At 42.2% G+C, this 27133-nt stretch overlaps 1 protein-coding gene across 2 annotated transcripts in view; it reads left to right on the top strand.

The window, feature by feature from the left end:
• Positions 1 to 27133, top strand: part of grk3 (G protein-coupled receptor kinase 3) — a 74544-nt gene that overhangs the window by 27561 nt on the left and 19850 nt on the right. For both annotated transcript variants that reach the window (XM_082538152.1, XM_082538153.1), the window contains exons 3-14: positions 14519 to 14592; positions 14731 to 14832; positions 15579 to 15653; positions 17164 to 17225; positions 17332 to 17383; positions 17688 to 17779; positions 17867 to 17966; positions 19109 to 19187; positions 19724 to 19854; positions 21945 to 22039; positions 23360 to 23467; positions 25723 to 25789. In XM_082538152.1, coding sequence (XP_082394278.1) covers positions 14519 to 14592; positions 14731 to 14832; positions 15579 to 15653; positions 17164 to 17225; positions 17332 to 17383; positions 17688 to 17779; positions 17867 to 17966; positions 19109 to 19187; positions 19724 to 19854; positions 21945 to 22039; positions 23360 to 23467; positions 25723 to 25789 — 1037 coding nt within the window. The remainder of the gene's footprint in view (positions 1 to 14518; positions 14593 to 14730; positions 14833 to 15578; positions 15654 to 17163; positions 17226 to 17331; positions 17384 to 17687; positions 17780 to 17866; positions 17967 to 19108; positions 19188 to 19723; positions 19855 to 21944; positions 22040 to 23359; positions 23468 to 25722; positions 25790 to 27133) is intronic.

Genomic DNA, 27133 nt, shown 5'->3' with positions numbered 1-27133 from the left:
GCCCTAGTACCCGCATCACTCACTTGCATCCACGTTTCTGCTTAGTGCCAAATGGAGCACAGTTAGCCAGAGCTGCAGTAACGCTGGGGGAGTCACTTGTTTCCTTTTGGGTCGCACATTACCAGCTGCTCATACCTCATCCTCAGTATAGCCCGACTGTACTCCATGGTGTGCGTTTGCCTATAGTGGTGACGCAATGTAAACCACCTTTAGCAGGAACAGATGTCTTTTAGTTTTTGCAAAGTTCTGAGCTCTGCTAGAAATTGTTGAAGTATCTCCTTATTAGCTACTATCCATCAGAAGCAGGCATGTGGCTCTTGTTCTCAGACACATTTGGGCTGGTTCCACTGTAAATGTAAACACATACGAATGATATGATATGGCACAGGTCTGATAACAACATTAGACCTATCGGGTAGGGGTGGGTTTAAAAAAAAACAGATTTCCCATTTCAAAACTATTTTAGTTTCAATTCAGTTTTATTTATACAGTGCCAGATCGCAACAACAGTCACCTCAAGGCGCTTTATATTGTAAGGTAGACCCGACAATAATACATACAGAGAAAAAAACCCAAATCATACGATCTCCTTTTATTGATCCCATTGAGATTAAAAACCTCTTGTTCAAGGGAGCCCTAGCTAAGATACCTTTAGCAAAAAGGAACATTTTAAGCCTCATCTTAAAAGTAGAGATAGTGCCTGTCTCCCGAATGCAAACTGGAAGCTGGTTACCCAGCCCTACTATTGGGGTCCTAGGTCTTCCCTCCTTCCTCAGAGCACTCTCCTGTTTTTGTTTTTGTTTTTTTTGTTGTTTTTTTTAGTAAAGAAAGGTTGAAGCACGCAGCTTCAACTCCTGTCAAAGTGGGACAAAATAATGTTGACCTCCATTTGCGGCTGTAGAGAAGGTCATATATTGGTCAAATACTATTCTATAACAGTCTTCTCCATTCTGGATGTTAAATATCCTTGGGCAAGATACTAACCTCAAGGTGTTCTCCAATGCATTCACCAGTGTATGAATGCATGTAAATGTTAAAATGGAAAGCACTTGCATGGAAAGAGCATAGAAAAAAGTGCTTGTATGAATGGGTGAATGAGGCAAGTTGTGTAAAGCGCTTTGAGTGCTCAGAGTAGAAAAGCGCTATAAAAGTACCAGTCCATTCCTCCTTTTATGTCAGCTGGTGCCATATTTTTGTAGGCAGCAGATCTGCTGCTTCTCACCATGAAAAGGACTGCTTACTAGACTTTGAGGTGTTTTGGACAGTCCTACTAAAAAGAAGCCCTGGGAGAGTTTCTGTCTACTTGGGAATACTTTAGGGGTAGTAAAGAGTTGAGAACAGTGCAGGTACTAGCCAGCAGTACCTGGCTGTGAATGTGATCTCAAATCAAATTGAGACCACATTTATATATAAACAAAGATGGCCACAGGAATCAAGCCTAATCAGAACAGTGTACTGTTTGAGTGTTTGGGTGGTGGGTATAGCTTGGAAAAGGCTAAGCACAAATTTAGCAAACAAACAGCCACTGGTCAGGACAAATGCCATACAGTTGCCTTTTGTGTTGAATTGCTGCCCTTGTGCTTTGATCAGCCTCATGTAAAGTTGAAACTGGAGCCAACACAGCAGCTACTACATGTGCCATTCCACAAGCAGCAAAGCTAACACTAGCTTGTGTCATAATGCTGCACCACTTAGAACTGTTGCCATCAAGGGAATAGCACTCTGTGATTTCCACTATTAAAGCATGACTGTTAGTGGTATCTCTGTTTCAACCTGGCTGACCTGTATGCGTGTAAAACCATTTAAAGCTTTAGAGGACATTGATTTAAAACCTGACGCTAACACAGTGTGTTAATAAATAACCTGAAGTAAAAAATGAACGTATGGACTTTTGTACTTGGAGGCTAAGAGGGTGTTCAAATGAAGAGTGGACATCTGAATGGCTTATTGGAATTGCTGTGTTTTTTGTGAAGTACATTACAGCGACCCTCCATCTTTCAGCTCCTGCTCCATCTTCATTTTTGAGCCCTTTCCTTGTCTTCATTCTTTCCTAAAGTCCTTCCTTCTCCTTTTATTTCTCTCACTTTTGCCTTGGCATTCTTTTTCTCCATCTGTCAGACTTCTGGAATGGATGATGGAGAGTTGTGGGTTGCCTAGCAACTACAGTTGCCACAGCAACGGCACCAGAACTGCTGCTTTTTCTTGTCGACTGGGAGAAATGAAATTGATTAAAGGGGGAATAAAATAGGTGATGAGAATTGGAGAGTGGGGAAATGGAGAGGAAGATGTGAAAGAAGAGCTCTAATGGGCAGAACAACATTTATTCCTGTTTCTGTTTCCCAGAATGCAGCATTTGTCCACGATAGGAGTGTGTGTGTGTCTGTGTGCGCGCGTGTCAACACACTGTCCTCGCCTCCAGTCCAGTCACACTATCTTCATATCTGAGGAATCTGATGACAGGCAGTTAGTTAATGTACCACAGCAAAAATCAGGATAAGTATTAATGTCATGTCTTTATAGTACAAATTTACTGCCATTGTCATGTACTGATCATTTTAAACATACCCTTAATTATGATGGTAATAAACTTCAGTTGCATAGCAACTTTATACATAAGATGTTTTTGTTTTTTTTAGTAAAGAAAAAAAATCAGCAATAAAACCATTTTTCGTCCTTTCTGTAAGCGTGTGTAGGTAGAGCTAACACAGCTGTACACAGCTGTAAGCCTCTAGCATGGCCTGCAACATGGAATTAACCACGAGCAGTCTTACAGTCGACCTCCACCAGCGCTCTATATCTGCAGCTGGATTAGTCTCTTGAGAACATCAGCAATGTATTTGCCTATTGTTCTTACTTCAGTTTGACATGGCACACAGTATCTATATTTCAAACCATTTCCAATTCAGTAGTAAAGAATATTTCTGGTTCCCAATTAACTCCAAATCTGTCCATAATGCGTGTTTTCAGACAAATATGAACACTCTATGACCTCCTCAGTAGAGGCAATAAATAATAATGATAATAATAATGGATTGCATTTATATAGCGCTTTTTTAGGGCCCTCAAAGCGCTTTACAATTCCACTATTCATTCACTCTCACATTCACACACTGGTGGAGGCAGCTACAGTTGTAGCCACAGCTGCCCTGGGGCAGACTGACAGAAGCGAGGCTGCCATATCGCGCCATCGGCCCCTCTGGCCAACACCAGTAGGCGGTAGGTGAAGTATCTTGCCCAAGGACACAAAGACCGAGACTGTCCAAGCCGGGGCTCGAACCGGCAACCTTCCGGTTACAAGACGAACTGCCAACTGTTCGCCCATATCACAGAGAAAACCTGTCAGAACTGTGTGTGTGCATGTGTGCTTGCGTGTATCACTGCACTTACTTACACATTGTCTTGTGTGGTTGAAAGTAGCACTAATGCATTTAAAATGGACTTATTGGTGCTGTCTTGCACATTCCTGTCTACAGCAGCTTTAGCAGAGCACACACTGGAGCATCCTTTAAGAAAGGAGAAAATCTCATGTTCCACAGTTATTAACGATAGCATTCAAGAAAAAGGTTCAGCATACAAATACAGATCTGCTGTTAATTGATATGCTTTACATTTGATGCCATAACTTGCCCATAGGGCTGTCTTCAGCCACAGCCGGTCATTTTTCTGAGGTCACAGGAGGGAGAAGGAAACAAGTTACACTACATAATTTCTCTAGCTTGTGTGTGTGTGTGTGTGGGGGGGGGGGTTGTGTTGTTGTGTTTTTTTGTTTTTTTTTTAAGATTGTTGTTTTGTTTTTGGTCTTTTTCTTTCAGGTTTTTAGGTTGGGGTTTTTTTGTTTTGTTTTGTTTTGTTTTTTTTGTTTTTGTTTTTTTTATTGTAATGAGGCAGTATTTTTCCATTGGCTTTTGAAACATGGTTGTAAGAACTGTAGAGATTAAACAAGATGTGCTTTTAGCCATCCATTTTCTAAATATTGTAGTATTGTAGTGTCTGTCTCTTGAATCCAAACTGCATGCTGGTTCCATAGAAGAGGTGCCTGAAAACTGAAGGCTCTTCCTTCCACTCTTTTTAAATACTCTCGGAACAACAACTAAGCCTGCAGTGTGAGAGCAAAGTGCTCTAATGGGGTGATATTCTACTGTAAGGTCATTAAGAGATGATGGGACCTGATAAGCTCAGGTAAAATATTTATTGTGATTTTTAACATCCATGTAGATGCTGAAAATAATGGCCTCAACACGGCATTTAATGTATTATATGTTATTATACTCAATTGGTTAATTTTAAAATTTAAAAGAACGCACCCACTACTTCAGAGCAAGATCTAGAGTAATCACACGAGATCTTGCTCTGACATATGTCATAGAAATTGAACATTTAATAGTATTCCCTGAAAACCCTCATGTTTGCTCATTTCCTACTAACATTTAAGTTTAAAATAATGATTACACAGCAGTGGGGAATACATTTCATCACAGTACTTGTCTGTCTGGAAGTGCTGTAACTAAGTTTAAGAATATAATTCATCCACTGTCATCTTCTTCAATGTCATGTGCCAACACAGGAGAGCAGCTACCTGAACTCTGCTCCTGCAGAGGTTGATTGTTTTATTAATAGTTTTACATCTTCCCTGCATGTGATTCATGGTGGGAATACTTTACTCCATGGTATAACGCTCAGATGCGCACCTTACAGCAAATAACTTATAAGCTGGAGTGGAAATGACATCTAATTTAGAAGATCTCCATTTAGACTGGAAAAATAAATTCCTCTATTAAAAGCCGACCATAAAGCTAGAACATCTTACTATTCATCACTAATTGAAGAAAATAAGAACCCTAAGTTTCTCTTTAGCGCTGTAGCGAGGCTAACAAAAAGTCTGAGCTCTGTTGAGCCAACCGTAACTAATAATGACTTTATGAATTTCTTTACAAATAAAATTGGAGAAAATACTACTCATAACAATCTCACAGACATAACATTATATACAGCAACTTTCAGTGCCATTGATACTTATTTATACTTTTTTTTTCTCCAGTTGATCTTTGAGTTCAGTAATTACTTCCTCCAAACCATCAATGTGTCTTTTAGACCCAAATCCTAAAAGACTGCTCAAAGAAATCCTACCATTGATTAATGTTTCAATCTTAAATCAACCTATCTCTGTTAATGGGATATATACCACACGCCTTCATGCTGGCAGCAGATAAACCATTACTTAAAAAGCCATCACTCGACCCAGCTGTCTTAGCTAATTACTGAAAAATCTCCACTATTACATAGAGGATTATCTTGAATTCCACAGGGTTCTGTGCATGCCATAAGTTTGGTTTGCTTATCCATCCTTCCCATTGTCAATGCATTTAAACAGGACCTCCATCAACAGCAACGGGCGCACAGGCACTTTTGGAATAACCAGCTGGTTAACTAGTTGGCACTCTGGACAAGACATGCACCACCGCTACTGCGGTACATCGGCAATAAAATCGGACCATGACCCGATCCAGTGTTTTGTCATACCCCATGTGACCGACCATTGGGTTGTAATGAGCTGCCTGGAAAATAATTTTCTGGCGGCTTTTAGGCATCAACAACCGAGTGTGCGCCTCCTGTTTTCGAGCATTGCAACTCACTCAATATAACCTGTCCCTAATTAATACGAAGTGCGGGAATGTCAGCCCCGTTTCAGGGTGCACCACCCAACTATTAATGCTTATTACCTGGTCGAAGGCTGAGCATTGGGTGTCGTCCCAAGACTGCTCCAGTGGAAAATCATCTGTGGAGTGGGTTACTGGAGCCGGTGGGGCCTCTTGAGAAGGCCCCCCTGTCTTTCCTCTCGCAGGGCTAGTGCCCCACATGCCCCTACCGGCCACGATCGCACTCCAACACACTGCCCCATTAACCTACTGAACCCGGGTCAATCCCTGCCAATTCCCCAATATCTAATTTCCGGTAACACTAAGGCATATTTCCCCATGCACACACTTCCCCTCCACCCACTCTGCCTACAGCAGTGCCCCCAGGCAAACCAGGGTTTGGTGGATCAGGATCTGCGTACAGCCTGAATCCACCAGAGCCTGGCGTGTACCCCCTTGGCACCTTACTGGTACACGGTACGTCTCTCCTGAACTGGGGGAGGGCGTCAGAGGGCCAGTGACACAGAACACCTGTCCCACCTTCATTAATGGGCAGTCCTAATGGAGATGCCAGGTTGCCCACACCGCCTGCCACCTGGGCTTCCCAGGACAGCAGCCAGAGAGCTCATCTAGGGGCTTCCCATGATGCACTGTTTTTTTTCTTTTTTGCTTGTTTGTTTCTCTTCTTCTTCACTCACTTTTTTTACTCACTGTTTATACACCACTCTGCATTTAATAATCAGTTATTGATCTCTGTGTCTTTGTCCTGTGTTCCTCCCCCTCACCCCCAACCAGACGCAGCAGATGGCCAGCCATTCCTGAACCTGGTTCTGCTGTAGGTTTCTTCCTGTTAAAAGGCAGTTTTTTCATCCCACTTTCCCCAAAGCACTTGCTCATAGGGAGTCATCTGATCATTAAGGTTTTATCTGTTTCTCTGTATTATTTTTGTATGTTTACCTTACAATATAACACACCTTGAGGCAACTGTGGTTGTGCTTTGGTGCTAAATAAATAAAACTGAATTACTATTGCACTATAATCCTGCTGTAGCTGGTACCTTGTTTCGATAAATTCACAGTTTGATTTAGCAAGTACCAGTGACAGTAGCTCTCATAATTCCTACTGCCTGCAAGCTGCACACATCGATTCTCTATCATCAGAATTGTTATCACAGATATTCTTAAAATGTTGTTTTGAGGCTGTATCACTTGTTCCTATTTGGTGGTAGGTTTTATTGTGGACTATTTGAACTTGCTCTGTTACTTAGTTGGAGAATAAAAGCCTAAGACAGTGCGGAGCTGAGCTCCAGACCATACACACGAGTTTAATAGTTTAGCACACTTGCATCTTTTTCTAATAAGCTGTAATCTGAGCAGTGTACTCACTAAGTATTGATGACGATATGAGCTAAATCTTGTTCTGCTAAATTGATAGGAATTCATTCAGTCTGATGTTGCTAAACTGAGGCCTTTAATGCTGCATGGGCAAGTTAATACCTTCCTGTTTGTCCTTTGCACACTACACAGGTTTCAGCTTTTTTTGTGTGTGTCTCCAGTTAGATTGTTGGGTTGGAAAGCACATGTGTAAATCATAACTTGTGGACACTGCACAAATTATGATTTACACATGTGAGAATGTTTATCCAAACTCTAAGGCTAAGTTGTTGCGTCACGGTGTTCATATGTTGACATCTGCTGCTAGGATTCGCTCAGCAGGTGCCAAATGTTCCATGATATTTAACTTTGCAATGGCTCCTGGATATATATGCTAAACCTGCTACAGTATGTTATGCACACACTGGCATGGTAATGAAGTCAGAAGCTACAGTGAGAGCTCATACCTGTCTCAAGGCTTCAAAGGCCCCAGTATACCCACTTCGCTCTGCACCTCAACCTCTTGTCACAGTCACTTGTATTTATACCCATCGTTAAGGAGCAAGAAGTCACTGGAGTATTCTGCTAAATGATAGGTGTCGCCACTCAGACAATATCACCACCTAAACTCTGATAAGGAGGAGAAGAAGTCAGAGACTTTGTCTTGTGTTTTCTCTTGTTTTTTTCCCTTCACAAACGCTCAAGTTTTCAATACTGTTTCATCATCTCCCTCTGTATATCTGTATGTCTCTGAGCTTCTGTGCTGGAACATCAGTAAAGTGACGGTAAAAACCGACACTCATGTCTTCAACCCAGCAACTGTGCCAGCGGTGCAATGTGCACGACTGGCTGAGACACAAAGATGTGTGTGACACATAAGTCTGGTACCTTGTTACATCTGGAGAGTATGTGCTGTAAGTCAGAGGTTGTGGACATCCAGACTATGAGTTTGCAAAGACTGCTTAGATTGTATAGGGTCACAACTACAACTAGTTTCCTTTTCACAAATTATTTCCCATCCTTACTTTCCACGTTCACCAACGTCACGCAGACATTAACATGGCTATATATATATTTATCTAGCTAGCTAGCTTTGGGAGTACCAAAAATGTCTTTATGCAAGAAAAAACCTTGGACTATATGCTGTGGTAAACTTTGACTTTTATCCTTCTTATTCATGCATGCACAGATGTTTCACAGAATGTGTCCTCATGAAGTGCTGATAATGAAAAGATGTTAGTAAAAGTATAAAGGAACCCTGTAGTCTTGGGTAAACACATTTACTAATTTCATCTCTGCATTCCTTCCACCTTTGCTGGGCGATCGTGGCTCAAAGAGTTGGCAGTTCGTCTTGTAACCGGAAGGTTGCCGGTTCGAGCCCTGGCTCGGACAGTCTCAGTCGTTGTGTCCTTGGGCAAGACACTTCACGTACCGCCTACTGGTGATGGCCAGAGGGGCAGATGGCGCGATATGGCAGCCTCGCTTCTGTCAGTCTGCCCCAGGGCAGCTGTGGCTACAACTGTAGCTGCCTCCACCAGTGTGTGAATGTGAGAGTGAATGAATAGTGGAATTGTAAAGCGCTTTGAGGGCCCCTCAAAGCGCTATATAAATGCAATCCATTATTATTTTTATTATTATCTTTGGGTGAAATCAAACCGACTAAATGATAAATACTGATGTTCTTATTTCATGTCTGGCTGCTGTGTGTCGCAGCTCTAAATCAAATATACAAAGGGCAAAAAAGGGCAACTTTAAACTTGAGCTCATCGAGGTTTAATTGGATCTGATCGATGTTTGAGTATAATTTGTCAAGTTCTGCTCCCCAGTTCTCAGCTTTGGTAACCGCCATATGCAATTCTTCTATCTTTTCAGCTAACAGAAGGCAGAATCAGGGGATGGATTTGATGCAGGAACCATACTAGTTTTGCTTATACATAATTTGATGTTCTGTGTGTTCAGTGGTTTTGAAGGTTCATAGTTACTGAAAATTAGGTGAGGGAGTAGTACGAGTCTTGCAAAAGAAGCAGTACTGAAGTTTGGTGGTATTGTTACTTAGGACTATTGTTACAGACCACACTTTTGTTCTTTAACGCTGGCTTTTAAAATCAACTTTCCTTTCAAAGAACCTGAAAGTCTGGTGTTTTCACTTGTCCTCACGCCACACCATCTCAAAGAGAATACAGATATGCTGATAAATCATGGGATTAGCTGACACTGGCTTTGTTGACTGATATCAGCAGATGAGATGGTATTTAGCAGTGTAAGTGGTATCTGCTGTTTCACACCGGGTTTGTGCTGGATGTATGCGTCTATATATAATCGGTTTGTATAAGCTGGCACAGTCAAGAATAATCAGTGATAACAGTTGATGCAGTTTTATTAACAGCATTGCATTTATTGCCTTTATTGAGTTCAAATTCATTTCAGGCATGCAGACGAGAAGACCTACACAGACTTTGAGCAGAAATGCAACTGTGTTCTGCATAATTTGGACATGGCATTTGAAAAAAAGCTTGCATATGACTCACTTGTGCAAAAGTTGGGCAGGACCTGGAAGATTTGCTGTGGTACATGGAGCTATGAATTCTGCTGTCTACCAAAACATCATGAAGGAGAATGTCCAGCCATCTGTTAGTGACCTCAAGCTGAAGCACACTTGGATTCTGCGGCAGGACAATAATCCAAAACACACCAGCAAGAAAAACAAAATGAGGACTTTAAAGTAGTCTTCCCAGAGTACTGACCTGAATCCAATTGAGGTGCATGACCTTAAAAAGGTGGTTCATGCTCGAAAACCCCCCCAGTGTGAGTGTGAATTACAAGAATTCTGCATGGATGATGAGTGGGTCAGAATTGCTCCACAGCGCTATGGAAACTCATTGCCAGGTATCACAAACTCTTTATTGCAGTTGTTGCTGCTAAGAGTGGCCCAACCATTTATTAGGTTTAGGGGGTGTACACTTTATTAATAGTGACAAACATACAAAAACCAGGAAATCAGGAAGGCGGCAAAGACTTCTTTCACCCCACTGTACATGACCCCTAACAAAATTGTCTGTGATACTATCCTGAGTGGATGCAGTGATATATTATACACAGGTTACTTTCATGTCAAACAGGCGAAGTGAACTTCATGTATGCTTAATTTCTTTAAAGGAAAGCAGTAGTAACATCCGTGACAACTAAACTGTTTGCACATAACTGCCTATGCATATGTAGAAGCCCAGGTTACCCTCAGGATCCTCAGCATACACAGTGACTGTGCTGTAAATAACACTGAGAACAGCAGCCTGGGGTTCAAATGATCAATAGTGCATTGGAAAACGAGCCCCTCCAATGTACTGCTGTAGCCATTTAATGCTGGATTCATTCCTCATGCTGTGGCTGTGCCGTCTCTGAAATCAGCTGTGTGACATCACCAATCAAAACAAATTGCCAGCACTGTGGGATTAGCATTTTAGCAGGTTATGGTGAGGGTGTTCAGTCTGTGTGGGCAGGGTTAGCAGAATACTTAACATTGTTTGCTAATCTTGAAGCTGTACTCCAATGAATGTCTGTCACATCATGCAGTATATGCACACTCAAATGCACCGCCGACTGGTGCCGCTCACTCCCACCAGTAAAGGTCAGCGTATGTATAATGGAGCACATGCAAGTCACCTCTCACTCAAATGACCCTTCAATAATTTTATTATTCTTACCCCTCAGCCATAAAGGGAGGATGGGCTGTTTTTGTCACCTCGCCAGTTGGGCAGGCAGGCAAAGTGAAGCATTTGTGAACTAAATGTCAACAGATTCACAAATTACCCACAATGCCACAGCTCATTTTAGCGAGTGGGACTGGTCCCGTCATGTCAGATTAGCTTGTTGTGGATGCTAACAAGCAAATACAACAGGCAGACAGCTGGCATCCATAACTCCTAACTAATGGATGTTTGGTGCCACATTTGTTTCTGAGTACAATTTTTAAAAAGTCTCCATGTATCGTAAATCTAAACTGCAAGGTGGGGCAGGATCCCTGTGTTACCTACAGCTGTACGTGTACAGAGTTGGAACACTGCAGCTATACACAGCGTGGTCAGTGTGTGTGTGTGATGATGGAAGACTGAGGCAGTCAGAACATGCCAGCTTGATATTTTTAGACAGTTCAGGTGATCTCGCTAATGAGACAAAGCTCAAAGGAGCTGGCGCCTGAAGTAAGTGTGTGTGTGCGTGTGTGAGTGAGAGAGAGAGAGAGAGAGAGAGAGAGAGAGTGGGAGAGGCCATTTGTTGAATTAGCTGGGCAGTGTTGAAGTGTTCAGCGATTAAGTTTAATCCTTGAGTCTTGGTGATGTAAGGCCTGACACCCCCCCCCCCCCTCTCCTAATACCTCTCCTGCATGTTTGGTCCTTGCTTTTGAAAACCTGTTTTTGTGTTTGGGAGGAGGTTGATTGTGAGGGTAGGAGGGAATGCCCTGTCCATTAGGCTGTGTAAATATACAGCATGTGTGGATGCATATGAGGACGTTTATTCGTCAGACTGGAAATGATGCATCATGTCTGTAGGGGAAGATAAAACGGAAGGGAAGAAGTGACAATATATGATAGTAGACGTGAGGCCAAAAACAAGTGCCCTAAACTGAATCAGTGAGGACAGTGAACTGAAACAATAGCTGCTTTTTAAAAGCTTTAAAGGGAATTTTGTGATGTCCAGTTTCTGATTTGTGTAAGTAAAGTGTAGAGCGCTTTTTTCCCCCTTTTTGTCTGAACCAAAGAAGAAGCAGGCCTGTTAATACAAGCCTGATTCAAAGGCATGTTGTACGATATATTGTACTCTGATTTAGGGCTGCCACAAACGATTATTTATGCGATTAGTCGACTAATCAGATCATGCATCCATTGGACGTAAAACGTACAGCTTATTGCACCAGCAGCATCTGCTCTTATATAACTATCATTAGCTTACATCTTTAAGTGTTTAAGGTCTGTGCTAACTAAAAATAAAGACAAGATGATAGTTTATGAAATTTTAATGAAATTTGCAGATAGTTTCAGTGAAGTTTAATAAACTCCTTGCTATCTAAAATATAACAGGACACCGGAGTAAATTCTGGAGCATCTCACACTTCTGATAATCAGTTGCCTGCTTGACGTTTATTCAGCTGTGTAAAAACTATAACTTTAATCTCAGCCAAACCGATTTACTCAGGAACAAATAAAATACTAAAAAAAAAACCAAACAGTATAATTTTAAGTTATCTAAGTCACTCATATATCATGTTTAACCTGAGTAGCGAAAGACGGTGGTGGGTTTGAATACGATTTGCCGGGAGTCTGGTGTTCTCAATGGCTCTAGTGAGCCTTGAGCCCCGGTTAGCTATCAAGCTGGTGGGTAACAGACGTCTCCGAAAACGTTGGAGCGCTTTTGAAAATATGTGGTGTCTTGATCACACACACAGGGATGAATGAGTAGTGACCAGAGGTGGATCGATATCAAACCCTAATCTTTAGAACTGTGCTCACTGGTTGATTCTGTTTTATACGCGACACATGCTCCTCACACAAGGCCTGAGGTGGTACCGCGGCTTGTCTACCAATCAGAAGGTTGCCATATGTCCATATGTTGAACTGTCCTTGAGAGAGATCCTGAATGCTGAGTTGCCCCTGATGTATCTTTCAGAGTGTGCGTGTGTGCGCAAGATTGTATGATAAAATAATGTATGAATGTGTGTATGTGGTTGGCTGGGTGAGACTTGTGGTAGAAGTACAAATCCAGTATAAACCAGCATTTCTTCAGACACACAGCTCATTTTGAGATGGTGGTTGATCATTTTGAATATGGGCAATGGTCCATTTATTAGAATTTCAGACTCCTGTTGATAGATGTTGTTGATCAGAAGCAACTTTTCCATCATTTGGCCTGAGTGGAGCTGACAGTGAGTGAGTCTGGGCTGGATTTATGGCACATTGTTATGAAAATATAGCAGGGAAATAAGTGAATTTAAGACACATCTGTGTCTTACAGGACATGTGGGAGGGTGAGAATGAACGGCTTATATTTGTTTAGCCATCTATTTTTGCTCATACGTGATACTAATCGGTAAAGCCAAGATGCAAAGTCTTGAGTGTCAGCATTGCATGCGTACCGGTTTCTGTGGACAGTAGCTTGTTATACCTGCCAGTCTCGTGCCTTCATTTGTCTCCATCCCTAATGTACTGCTTCAATGTGTGTTTGATGGGAAAATGTCGCTGACATTCTAAGGACGGCAGAGGAGGGCCGTAACTGCCTCACCAGGCCTCCTGGAAGTGCCACAGTCCACTGACAGTCTCGTCTCTGTCGCTCTACACCATTCTTCACACATTGCTGATGGCCACAGAGGCTATTACCATGGCAACAGTGCCTCTCAACCCTGCAAGCCACATGGAAGTGTGTTTTGTTTTTTGTTTTTTTTAAATCCCCCCACCCACCTTCTCTCTGATGATGTTTCGAGTCTTTATTCGATAACAGTGTGAGATGTCTGTCCATTGTTGGTGTGTTTGAGAGCGGCGCTGTACTTTTAGCCAGCTAATCTCCAGGGCCATTTTCTGTAATTATGAACTGTGTGTGTATGTGTGTTGGTACAGTTGTAAAGTGGTGAGTGGAATTAGTTGCTTTCGTGGCCTTTCTTAAGAATAAGACAGCTTCAGTCTTTCTTAAGGCTCATACAGTAAATACAGCTGCTTGGGTTTCAGCTCTGTGTTCTGCCAAGTGTTTACGCTGTGTGTGTGTGTGTGTGTGTGTGTGTGTGTGTGTGTGTGTGTGTGTGTGTGTGTGTGTGTGTGTGTGTGTGTGTCACCTCATGTTGGCTATAATACTATCATGTATTTACAGAACAGTCACATTTGTGCCTCAAGTTTGCTTTTGTATGTTTTATTGTCTAGTTTTATACCAAATAATTTCCTTATTGCCTCTGTGCTTGTACATTCCACTGTCATATATTCTGCTTATTTCACATTTCTTTGATATGCTTAACAACTTGGAGGAATTAAAGTCATTATGATTAGAGGCATGTGAGGTACGCTGATGAGCATATCGTACAGATTGATAGACACATGGTAAAATGGTAAATGGCCTGTATTTGTATAGCGCTTTATGGTAAGTCAGTAACTACATCAGTGCATTACCTGCCTAACTAAATGCCCAATGACACAGTGTCACATGTGGATCAGCTGTAATCCTAAAGCTAACACTGGTCGGGACTTTTGGTAATACCATTACTATGTTAATGAGCTATAAGAGGGTGATGTTTCATAGACTGTTAAAACTGTTACATCCACATACATCAAAAAAAGAAAGTTAGTCGAGGCCTGTTATAACTTTGACTTTAGGAGAAGTCGAAGGAGATCTGCTCGTCCTAAGTTTATGTTCTGTCTTATGTTTAATGTTTGGACTCCACTGGAGAGGCTAAAATCATTGTTGACCAGCAGACTGATAAATATTGCTGTTGCACTGAGATGTATACTCACTGTATTTTTGCTTTGTGTCTCACAGGCTTCCTGCTCTTCAAGGACTTCTGTATGAATGAAATAGATGAGGCTGTGCCTCAGCTCAAGTTCTACGAAGAAGTAAGTGTCCCATGCCCTGCGAATTAGAGTGCACAAAAGGGCTGGATGACCAGTTTGGGGCCTGTAATCCTGCTAATTCAGATTGAGCCTTCCGCATTCTGTGGTGTCGCTAAGCTGTGTGTGTGTTTTCTGTTTCAGATTAAGGACTATGAGAAGCTGGACTCTGAGGAGGAGCGGTTGAGCCGCAGCCGGCAGATTTACGATGTGTACATCATGAAGGAGCTCCTGTCCTGTTCACACGTGAGCATGCGGCCTTAACATCCACATTTTGACCACAGGACTCTGGTTCAAGCACACACAGACAAACATGCACACACCTCATGGGCATCTAATGATCCGCTCCCTAATATTCTCTTCTGTGAAAGCCGAGGAATCTGAGAGGTTTACGACACAAAGAGATCAGGAAAGCCACATTGTTGAAAAATATCAGAAAGAGACTGGTCAGTGGAACCTGGGATCATAAATGGAAACCAGATGCTTTTAGTAACAAACATTGAATCCCATATCCTCGATATTAATAATTTAATCTACAATTAATAATTTACTAGCGATGTAAATCCATACTATACTGTTGTTGGACCAATCCCGATCCCTGTAAAGCACAGTATACTCCAGTCTTCACCCTGCTTCTTCCTCTTCACCCGGCTTCTGGAGCAAGTCTAAACAAACAAACACACACACACACACACACACACACACACACACACACACACACACACACACACACACACACTCTCTACTGCTTTTGTCCTCATGCAAGGCAACAATTTCGGATGTAAAGCAAGCACGGTGCATGCTGGGGCTGTCTAAATGGAGGAAGTTATTAAACACCCACCACCCACGCAAACCCAGATATTGGTGTTGCTCTCTGCAGCAGCGTTACAGTAGGGGTCGCACATGCTCACAACAGAAAAAACAGAAGTGAAATAAATGTTTATGCTGCATTTTTAATGGCCTTTGGTTTTATTTCCTCCTCTTTGTCTTAGCCATTCTCTAAGAAAGCAGTGGACCATGTGCAGAGTCACTTGGCGAAGAAACAGGTCCCCCCAAACCTTTTTCAGGTAAATACTATTTGATCTCTGAAGCTGCACTTGTCTGACTGTGCTCTTTTAAACATGTAGGAAAAAAAAAAAGTGAAGGATGGAAATAGTTTGATTTGATGATTGTAGACCTTTTACTTGTTTTTATATCAGCTCAGCTCATTGCCCCATATATTGCAAAGGAAACGGTCACTTGTTGTGTTTGATCCCACATACTCCATTAGTACCCTGTTGGTGGAGCCCTGACCCCAAAATGTGACTGAAGAAATGGTGCTTCCATTATTATTGTGCAAGTTGTTTGATGAGAGAGACACAGTGATATCCTGCTGCTCTTGACAGAATAAAACTGGGACAAAAACTCCTCAGTCAGGTTTCGAAAACCTCAACGGTCAAACAGAACAAACATGAAACTTCCAAAACTTGTTAGTGCTGCATTGATACATGCATTTAGAATAGGTGGCAGTAAGAATGACTGGACTGTGAGCAGGGCAGGAGTCATGCATGTGTTAGCATATTTGTAGTTGTTTTTTTTTTTTTAATGATGCCACTCTGCATCACAATGAAATGTAACATTTCATTAACAGACAAGTTTGTAGGTCTACACTGACTTTTATAAAAGGCAAGTGCCGCTTGATGACATGAACAGGGCCAAAACAAAATATCAGAACAGCAGCATGCAACACTGCACATGCTCCTTAGAAAGAAAATACCTGTAAAACTGTGTGTGTATTGAAGGAACATTTTAGGATCATAAATCACTTTGGTGGCTTTACTTAGGTTCTGAAAACCCCGTGGAGGTTTCTAGAGGAGCACTCATCTCCACCTTTCAGTCCAATGTACCAAAATAAAAAAATCCCCCCACAAAAACACCACCTATTTTGTGATTTATTTATTTTTTCTCCATTCTTAATTGACTGGTGTGGTATCCGTGTGTGATTGACATGTCATGTCCATGTCAAAGAGTATCTATAGCACCTGAGTTGTACCAGATTCCCTTCTGTGCTCAATATTTGAACTTTGTTTTCGTTCATGCTGTTGGTAATTAAACTTTTACCATGGCATCGCTTGCTAAAATGCCACCCAGGAAAATTACATGCAGAGCAACACAGACAGGAGCTGTGTTTGAGCTCAGAAAATCTAATCAGCAACTTCCTCTTTTAGACTACAACATGGCTTATTTTGTGGATATAAAATTATACCCAGTGACTCTAAGATGTTACATCAACTTGTTAGTATTTCCTCTATATTTTCTCAGTCCTTGGGTTGTATGTGCAGCAGTAATACAGTACCTCTGTGTTACAACTGCACAAACAACTCAAAGACTCTTTGAGTCACAAACAAGATGTAAATGTTCAGTGGGCATTTCTGTGAAACAAGTTAGCTCACAAATACAAACCAGGTAAACAAGGCTGAGGCTCAGAAACAGTATGTGAACATGCAGTCCTGCCCACTCAGGAAAATAATTCACATACACCTGCAAAGCATTTTTGTCCACACATTTGCTGAAGAGAGTGTGTGTGTGTGTCTTTAGCCATACATCGTGGAGATCTGTGACAGCTTGAGAGGAAACATCTTCCAGAAGTTCATTGAGAGGTAATCATACTAGATGCGTTTTATTTTTGTTTCTCTTCCTCTTATTTTTCTTCAGCGGGGGGTGGTAGCTGACATCACATGTTGACATTTTGCTTTTTTCCTCCAGTGATAAATTCACTCGTTTTTGCCAGTGGAAGAATGTGGAGCTCAACATCCATGTGAGTATGGGGGACAGGGGGATTCTCCCAAAAGTTGACTATGTCTTTTTTATCTTATCGACTTAATGGGTTTGTAAAGAACCGTGTGGTTCTTTAGCAATTCCCTCCATCCAATGAAACACACCAGCAGAGCTGCCGAATCCTGAGATGTCTGGAAACAGACATCCGCTTTTTCAGATGGTGGGACGCAACAGCAACCTGAACCAAACGGGCACGTCCACCCAGAGTTTTCTGTCTCTGAGAGGAAGGCCATGTTTTTCTTCAGCTTGAGTTAAAGTCTCTGTGCTCCTCTCTCCTCCTTCAGCTGACCATGAATGACTTCAGCGTGCATCGGATCATCGGCAGGGGCGGCTTTGGAGAGGTGTACGGCTGCAGGAAGGCAGACACGGGAAAAATGTGAGCTCCGTAAATGTATTGAAAGGCACACCGCTCGGTGCAGTTACCTCTGCATGTGTAACCTGTGTCTGTCGCTCTGATTGTCAGGTATGCCATGAAGTGTTTGGACAAGAAAAGGATCAAAATGAAGCAGGGGGAGACTCTCGCACTCAACGAGAGAATCATGCTGTCATTAGTGAGCACAGGGGTGAGTTACACACCATGTTTGCACCAACAAAGGTTTTATTTTTTCTTAAATACTTGGCATGTTTTTAAAAATGCAATTCAGTACATTGCAATATGGTATACCAGTAAAACATAGTTACTCATACAGATCCCACTTATTCTAAACTCTCAGTGCTGCACAGACTTCCTGTATGGAACAGACTGCTTTGGTTTGAGCGCACAGGTTAAAAACAGCCTGAGATATTTTCCTCTAAAAAGACACTACTTCCAGAAACTACAAACAGAACTTTGTTTTCTGTCCATTCTTCAGCTCACCTTCCCTAACACTTAGCCCATGTCTTCTTGAGTGGGCAAGTTAAATATATGTGTATGACATACTGTTAAACAGACTCCACCTTAAGCAGTAAAATATTGCCCACCATATTCTCACTTTGACTTTGATTTCCACATCAGAAGGAAAAACATTTATCAAAGAAGAAAACTGATCAAGTTGATTTTGGGGGGAAATAAAGCACAATAGCATCATCGGTTTATTTTCTCTACAGAAATTCTATTCATTCAAATTCCCTTGATTGTCCACACCCATCCTGCAGTAACTCTGTGCTCCATCAACAAGGCCCCCTGAGAGACTGAGAATCTCTGCTGTAGCTGCAGAGCAGTGTCAGTTCAGACAGGCCACCGGGCAAAGCTCAGCTGACATCTTTCTTCAAATCCAGTTAGGAAGTCTCTCATTGGACGCTCTGTTTAGCCTACCCCCTAACCCTTTGCTTACCCACAGTTGCTGCACACCTGCAAGCCGTTTTGAACCCCATGCCCACTGAAGTTGCTTCCTTCATGCTGAATCTGCTTTAACTGTTGTCATATCGATGATATTATATCATCGATGCCTGTGCTGTTCCTGCTGGGTCATTCAGGGGATACCTCAATTTATAGCCCTGATGCCTAATGTCAGTGTCCCTGAGACTACAGTGGTCCTGAGTGAAATCCATCTTTCTGATTTAAAAATCGGTTTTTTGTGCTGCATGGGTGTGTTTTACTAAAGGTCCTCAGTTCTTTTTCCACTACTAGCTGTATAACCCATTTTAGGAAAACCACAAGAGTAAAGTTAGCTGGGAGGAGTTCACTTGTAGACTTTAAACTCGTTCTCTCTGCATCTTCCTTCAGGACTGCCCGTTCATTGTGTGTATGACGTATGCCTTCCACACGCCTGACAAGCTGTGCTTTATCCTGGACCTCATGAACGGTAGGATGTCCCACACATTCCTTCCTTCCTGCCTTAGATTAAACTCCTGCCGAGTCCAATCTGTCCTGAGACACAAAGATGGGATTACTCGGACTGCCAGTCGCCACTCAGGCCATTCCTCCCTCAGGGAGTTGATAGGATTTTGATCTCATTGATGACGCCTCACACCACCTGCCTGTGTTAGATTCTTTTGCATCTAAGATCAGCCTCCTTTTGAAGTCACACCTCAATGTTAAGTATATCCTGATCAGGACTGGCCAACTTTCAAAGTCAACAGTCACCACCAAACAGTGTCCACTGCTCGCTATTTGAGCTTCAGTTATGCTAATGAATACAGATAATCATTAGCTCAGTGAGACAGCTGGAAAAGAGAAGAGTGTCATAGAGAGCCTGCCATCGATTTTCATTTTCTCCCCCACGAGAAGGTTACCACAACTTATGGACAGATATTGATTTAAACTGAGGTGTTTTGATGTCATGCACTTACTGTGTATGTTTGTGTGTGTGTGTGTGTCTCTCTCTCTCTCTGTGTTCAGGGGGTGATCTGCACTACCACCTGTCTCAGCACGGCGTGTTCAGTGAGAAAGAGATGCGTTTTTATGCAGCTGAAATCATCCTGGGTCTGGAGCACATGCACAACCGCTTTGTCGTCTACAGAGACCTCAAGGTAGACTCCCCCTGATTCCAGACGGAAATCATCCTGAACACAATCATTCCTATAATCAGCATATTCCATGACGTGGCCAACAATGAGTTTTTCCTGTCAAAAGAAACTTAAAAGCAGCTTTTCATACAATAAATTCTGAGGACTCATTTTATGCATAACCTGGAATCTATTTACAGTGGACTGAGGTGAAATTTATACCCAACATCCAAGAAACCCTCAGGACAGCCTCCATCTAAATAACTCAGGTCCTACCAGCTGGTGCATTACTGAGCTGCATTACATATAGGTTTCCCTAATATTTTGCCCCGTTAATGTATACTGATCTGTAGCAGGAAAAAAAACAAACAAACTTAGAAGCTAGCTGTGGTGTAGGGGATTACTAGCTACTACCTCTGATTGACTTAACCGGGTGTTACTGCCGACGTCAATTGTAAGTCTACGGAATTTACATTTGCCCTTGCCCAGCAGTTTTAAATTTCCTTCAATGTCACCTGCTCTGGCCCCTGGAAGACAATTGACTATGGTTGCTGGTGTCTCTAGCTTCACATCATGTCTTAGAACAGAATCGCCAATTTGCAGAGTTTGGTCCACACACATGAATGGGGTTGATGGCATACCAGGGGCTTCTTCTGTGCTTCCTCCTCACCGTCACCCAGTCATCCTGTTTTCCCGGCTGCTCACGGCAGTCTGTTGGGGCAGAGCTAACGGGGCTACGCTACCTTCAGCTGCACCAGCTACAGGGGCCTGGCTAGCTGCAGGTTTTTCAACGATGCAAGCTGCGTCTCCAGTTCAGGGACCTTAGCCTCCAGAGCTGCAAACAGGTTAATTCCATTACAAGTATTGCTATTTCTAAAGGAGGCCGATGAGTAACTAAACATCTGACACACAGAGCAGGAAAGTGCTAGAGAGACAGGTCAAGAGGCCATGTTTCCATTGCGTCGGCTATGAGCTAAACTGGCAAACAGTCATCTAAAGCAATGGAAGACATATTGTAGTAAACAGCGTGTTTTGCACAGCACTAAATAAAAGACGGGAGTATAATAATATAATTGACAATAAATGATAAATATAATATCATCATCCAATATAGGACTTGAATTAAATCAGTCCAACAATTCACCTCACCAGAATCTGTGTCTGTGGCTTATTACTGCGGGGCACTGGACACATGCTCTCCACGTTCAACTTTCAACTTACAGATCCTTTTTTTTGTATGTGTGTCTTTTGTATCGTTCATCTGTAAAAGCAGCACCTTTCATATTCCATGCAGTCGTATAAATCCTCCTCTGAAAATAGTCCCTCAACATATTTGTCCGGCTTAGCTAAAACTGAAGCGACCAGCTGTTTCAGGAAATCGCTGAGTGGTTTAAAAAGGTAATGACCACATACAGCATCTGAGCGTTTTTCTACTTCCCGGGAGTCGCACAAAGCAAGAAAACACAATTTTGTACTTCATAGGATTTATTTACAATCAGAAAATTTTTTAATATCACCAGAGTTTTAATCCTTTGTTTTAAAAAATCAAAACAACCAAAACTGCAATGATTATCATTAACTGCACATCAGAACCTGTGCCATGTTCCCTTTAGATAACAGTTTGCTATTCAGGCTGTAAAAGGGGGATTCTAACTTTTTAGATAAGCATCCCTTAGTCCACTCACCCACCGCTGCACCTCCACAGCTTCACGTTTCATAGCTTCATATCAACCAATTTGTCAGCTGTCCTCTGTTTTTTCTCCGATTCCCCTGTTTGGACTGGCTGCCATCATAATGGATATATTTTGCTGGAAGTCAGGGAGCAGTTTTAGTGCTTCAGTAAACAGTGCAGTTCAATGCAAATAATACTAAGGCAGCGTTGGACAGAAAGAAAGAGAGTGAGCTCCAGATGTGCCAAACGGCAGAGGATAACCAGGACAGGAGGCGCTCTTACTGTCTGTATTCACACAGAATCTCTGCTAGGGAACGGAAATTGTAACTTAAGTCTTGAATTAGTTAGCTCTCCAACATTGTATCCTATGCTTTATCGTGTTATCTCTCACATTCTCCATCACCCTCTCCATCACTCTGCCTATGTGTATGTCCTCCCTCAGCCAGCTAATATCCTGTTGGATGAACACGGTCATGTTCGTATCTCTGACCTCGGCTTGGCCTGCGACTTTTCCAAGAAGAAGCCCCACGCCAGCGTGTAAGTTCATCTGAGTTTAACTCTGCACAGCATTTACGTGTCTTGGGGTAGGTGGGTGGGCTGGCTCATAAATGTAAATAAATCTATATTAATATGAAATACAGCTGGCGCTGCTCGGGGTTCTCTCTGAACATCTCTCGCAGTGATTACATTTTAAATGGGTTGGACTATCTCAGCTCGCTGCACTTTGACAAGTGGAGAGGATTGTGCCGACCTGATGGATCATGCATTAAAGGGCAAATAAAAAGAGTCTGTGGTGAAGTTCCCAAGAACGGAGCTGTATTAAGTTACTGTTAATGCAAGTCAAACATTTCCTGCTGCTGCAGCTTCACATTAAAAGCTTTTTAAGTGGTGAAACACATTTTAATTGAATATGAAGTAACCACAGGAAATGCATTGTGTTGCTGCGTACTCTGCTGATTAATGTGCTCCTCGGAGATTGTTAGTGAGCAAAAAGACAGCACTGTAATGTCTCGGGCAGCGAGTTGTCAGAAAGAGATGCTGAGGAGGACAAACATCCCACTGCAACTTCTTGTCCATCCAGTCAGCGATGTGGGTTGAAATGATGTCTTCATATTGGTTGGGTGAGTGGTGATATATGATACACCACTATTACATGAAGTGTTCTTCAGTAAATCAGCGCTAACTAATCAGTTGCAATTCAAAGATCAGTTTTCTGCCCATGATTGTGGTGCCTTTAAAGCTTTGTGTGTCAGGTCCACAAACATAGCGGTGGACTGCTGTCCATCACACGTTGACATTTTAAGTAGCTGTGCAGGACTGGCAGCGTGCTCCTCAGTTGAGATGGAGACTGGCAGCAAAGCTTGAGTGATTGATCCCTAATACGTCAATGAATTGCTTCGCCCTGCATGGATCATAATGTGGAGCTCAGTGAGCTCGCAGCAGACATTCAGCATCTTTTCATTACAGTTATTATCACTAATATTTTTAACTGTCTACTTGTTCATTGTTGGCGAATATTCTTTCTTGGATTCATTTGAATATTTTCAGACATGTTATCTTGGGCTCTGTTCATTGTTATTTTACATGATTGATGCTCCATTTATGCTGATGTTTATAGCTCTACTCTCCTGCAAACGATGAAAGCTAAACACAAGGGCCTACATTGGGTTCAGTTTCAGTAAAATGAATTTCTGCAAAGAGGTGTAATGAATTGGTACTTCATAACTAGATTAAAAAAATAGAATAAAAAGAATAAGCCCAGAAGGGCTGACTGTCCTGAACATCTGTATAATAATTATTGAGAGAAATACCAATTTCCTGCATTCATTGTTTTGACGTGTGCTGTGCTTGTTGCAGTGGCACTCATGGCTACATGGCTCCAGAGGTTCTTCAGAAGGGGACGGCATACGACAGCAGTGCCGACTGGTTCTCCTTAGGCTGCATGCTCTTCAAACTTCTCCGAGGGTAACCACTCAGGCTTTACTTGTTCCTCTCAGCTCATCTATCCCCCTTGCTGCACTGTCCTGACTTCCTGTCAGCTTTCAGCCTGCTCTGCCACTCTCAGTAAACTCTTCGAATCTGCTCGCTCGCCTTTCTCGGCATCTCTCACCAGCCTGCTTTCTATTTGGTGTGTGTTTGATCTTGTTTGTGTGCAAGCCTGTGTGTGTGTGTTTGTTTGATCTGGAGTGTGTAAATGCCAGAGGTCTGGGTACAGTAGGTCAGAAATCCGGTAAAAGCAGTTGTGTGTGTGTGTGCGTGCGTGTGTGTGTGGGGGGGGTGTTGGGCGGGTTTGCTTATCCTGAGTGAGCAAAAGAGAAGAGCAAGTGTGACGTGAATCCATTGATGTTCAGATCCATGTGTTTGAACACTTTAAAGAGGAAGAGTGTGCAGGCCTTTGGTCAAAGGTTGTCTGCGTCTTTCAACACTAGAGTCCAAATTCTCAGAGCTGGATGAGATTTCTTTTTCTTTCTTTCTTTTTTTTTTTTTTTGGAAACCACTTAAAGCAAGATGTGGTCAGTATCATTGTTTTCTTCTTTTTACACACACATATACACTGTCTCACACAAGTGAGTACACCCCTCAAAATTTTGTAAATATTTTGTTATATCTTTTCATGGGACAACATCGAAGATATGACACTTTGATACAATGTAAAGAAGTCAGTGTACAGCTTGCTGCCCCCTCTAAGTAACTCAATACACAGCCATTATTGCAACAAAAGTGGGTATATATACATATATATGTGTCTATATCTCTACCTGTCTGCCTGTCTAGACATGTCCATACACATATCTAGATATAGGCATATATATGTATATACATATACAACCCCCCCCCCCAGTCTCTGAAATAATAATTTTCATCCTGTTCCATGCCCATATTTAATTTGACACACTACAGGGTTTTGGCTAAGAAGACTGGCTTCAGGCTTAATAGACGTTCTTTTGCATATTTTTGTATTTTTTCCACACTGTTGACTATGTGTTACCTCTCTAGTGTTATCTCTTTCTGAGCAGCTGATACATTTTCGTTCTTGGCTTTACTCATCCGGACATCCTGGCTTCTGAGAAATTTTTTTTTTTCTTTCACCAACGCACCACTACCTTTTTTTGAGGGAGTGGGGAACATGTTGACTGTGATTGGTTGTTGCGACGGCGTTACGCCAAATCTACGTACTGACTGATAGGCCAGATGTGCTGATTGAATTTTAAAATCTTGGTTTATGGTTGTCATCGACAACCGTAAACTATAAACCAGGTGCTTCAAGAGCATGGAGTGTCTGGCCTATTGGTACAGGCCATTCAATCCTTATACAACCACTGCTGGAGCTTGGTCTGCATAAGTTGACATGGAGTTTCGGGCATGTCTCACCAGGAAGAGACCCAGGACACGCTGGAGCGATTATATCTCTCGACCAGCCTGGGAACGTCTTAGTGTCCTCCAGAAAGGCTGGATGAGGTGGCCAGGGAGAGGGAGGTCTGGGCTTCTCTGCTTAGGCTGCTAGCTGTAGCTTACTTACTGCTGCACTTGTTTCATAACTTTAGCAGCGAGCAAGCCAGCTTACCAGCCAGAAGGGTTAAAGAACTTAACTAGCTGACTTGACACAGTATGCTGCTAGTAGGGATAAGCATTGAAGCTAGCAGAGAAGCTAACATTAGCCAGAAGAAAGCAATCTAAATAAAGTTCTCTCCAGATCCGGTGCCCTGCCTGCACCCCCCAAGTCAATATAAGTGACAATTTATTTATTTATTTATTTTTTTTAGTCACTGCCTCTGTTCTAATTGAAGCTAATGTGTTCCTAACCTTTTAATCCAGTCCTTTGACTCGTGAACTGTGTGAAAGGATGGATACTATTTTTGCAGTATGCACTAACCTGTGCCACATTAGAATGCTTAAACTAAAATATGGTTCGTCATGAATCTTAATTCAGTCTGATAGTGCCAGTTGGATAGATGGTGTAGGACGTCCGGCTGTTAAAGCATTAAAAAACTCCTACTTTCTTCAGTGTTCTTTCCACACCAGCTGCACAAACACTCATTAACATCTACCAAGTCAGCATTTGAAGCTGCAGGTGTGTTGGCAGCGTCTGTGTAATTTACCTGAGGGAGTTTTTTGTTCTTGCTTCCAAACACCTCTTTTCTCACTCCATCCATCTCCACTTCTGCTGTTCCTAGTCATCGACAGTGTCACCATCTCGCTCTCTGTCTCTTCTGTTTTAGGCACAGTCCCTTCAGACAGCACAAGACCAAAGACAAACATGAGATCGACCGCATGACGCTCACCATGGTAAGATACATCCACACTACATGAGAGAAGATGCATGGGTGTCTGTGTGTAAACACATCTCAAAGCACACACAGGGGATTGTGTGTGTGTGTGTGTGTATGTGTGTGTGTGTGTGTGTGTGTCTTTGCTTTACCCTAAGCACCTAGGTTTGGCCTGTTTGGCTTACAGTAATTCCAAATGTGTACACACTTTATATATATATATATATATATATATATATATATATATATATATATATATATATATATATATGCGCACGTACTGTACTGTGAAAAAACAGCCTGAGCAGAATCTGTTGCTAGTCTTTCCTGCACATCTTTGACAGGGTTGTATGTAAGTTTTGGGATCAGCTTTTAGTGTCTTTGCCTGTTGACCTTGCTTTTTTGTAGGTGTGCAGATAGAAATGGGAGCAGTATCCACTGTCACTCTTCCACTGGGAGCAAAGCTTGTAAAATAGCTCACTGTTTACAGGAACACAGCTGGATGAGCGAAAGTAGCCATTAGCTTGATCATTGTTTGCTGTGGGTTCAAACTTGTACACAGATCAAGTCCCTCTAAAACAAAATCATTCCACTGTGTGACTAAATGAAAATGTAACTCTTTTTAATTAGTACCTAATTGACTCAGTTTTGGTTGTTTTGAGTACCACATAATGTACCTGGGGTCGTTGTATGCGACACAAACACAACGACAATGGAGGATGTCGAGTCAGTGGTGTACCTGCTGCTAAGTCTGTTGCTTTGTGTCAGACTCATGGACCGCTGTATTGGTTTGTGTGCGGCCGTTTCCCTCGTTGCCAGGTTTCAAAATCGGCAGTTTTGATTTTCATGAAGTAGTTGCTCTGTTGGAACCTAGGCCGAGCGGGTACTGAAAAAGTACTCGGTACCAGGTACTTTGGCACCATACACCATTTTGGCCAAAATTTTAATAATAATAATAATGTATACTTTATTGATCCCTGTGGGGAAATTCCTCTCTGCATTTAACCCATTCACTCAGTGAAGCAGTGTTGATGTGTTGTATTGAAGAGATAACAACTGAGTTGAAGTAGGGCTGGGATGGATTTAAGTGTAATACTACGTTTGCATTGTGGGTCTATGAAACTCTCCTTAACAAAGCCTTTGAGGAAAACAAAAAGCACACATCCAGAAACAGAATGACACACCCACTGTTAATACACTGCCCCCTGGTGGTGAAAGTTCAACTCTGCACTGGGTAACTGCACCAAGCATCTATAAGGTTTGCTAGATGGGGTTGATGAGGCAACATTGCACAATTAACTATTATTACACAAAGTAGCTTAGAAGGACTGGAGTCTACTCTGAGTGTCTGTCTGAGAAATTT

This window comes from Aulonocara stuartgranti, assembly GCF_965226115.1.
Source record: "Aulonocara stuartgranti genome assembly, chromosome: 7".
Taxonomy (NCBI): Eukaryota; Metazoa; Chordata; class Actinopteri; order Cichliformes; family Cichlidae; genus Aulonocara; species Aulonocara stuartgranti.
Note: the sequence above shows the minus strand (reverse complement) of the source record. Positions and strands in the feature narration are given on the sequence as shown.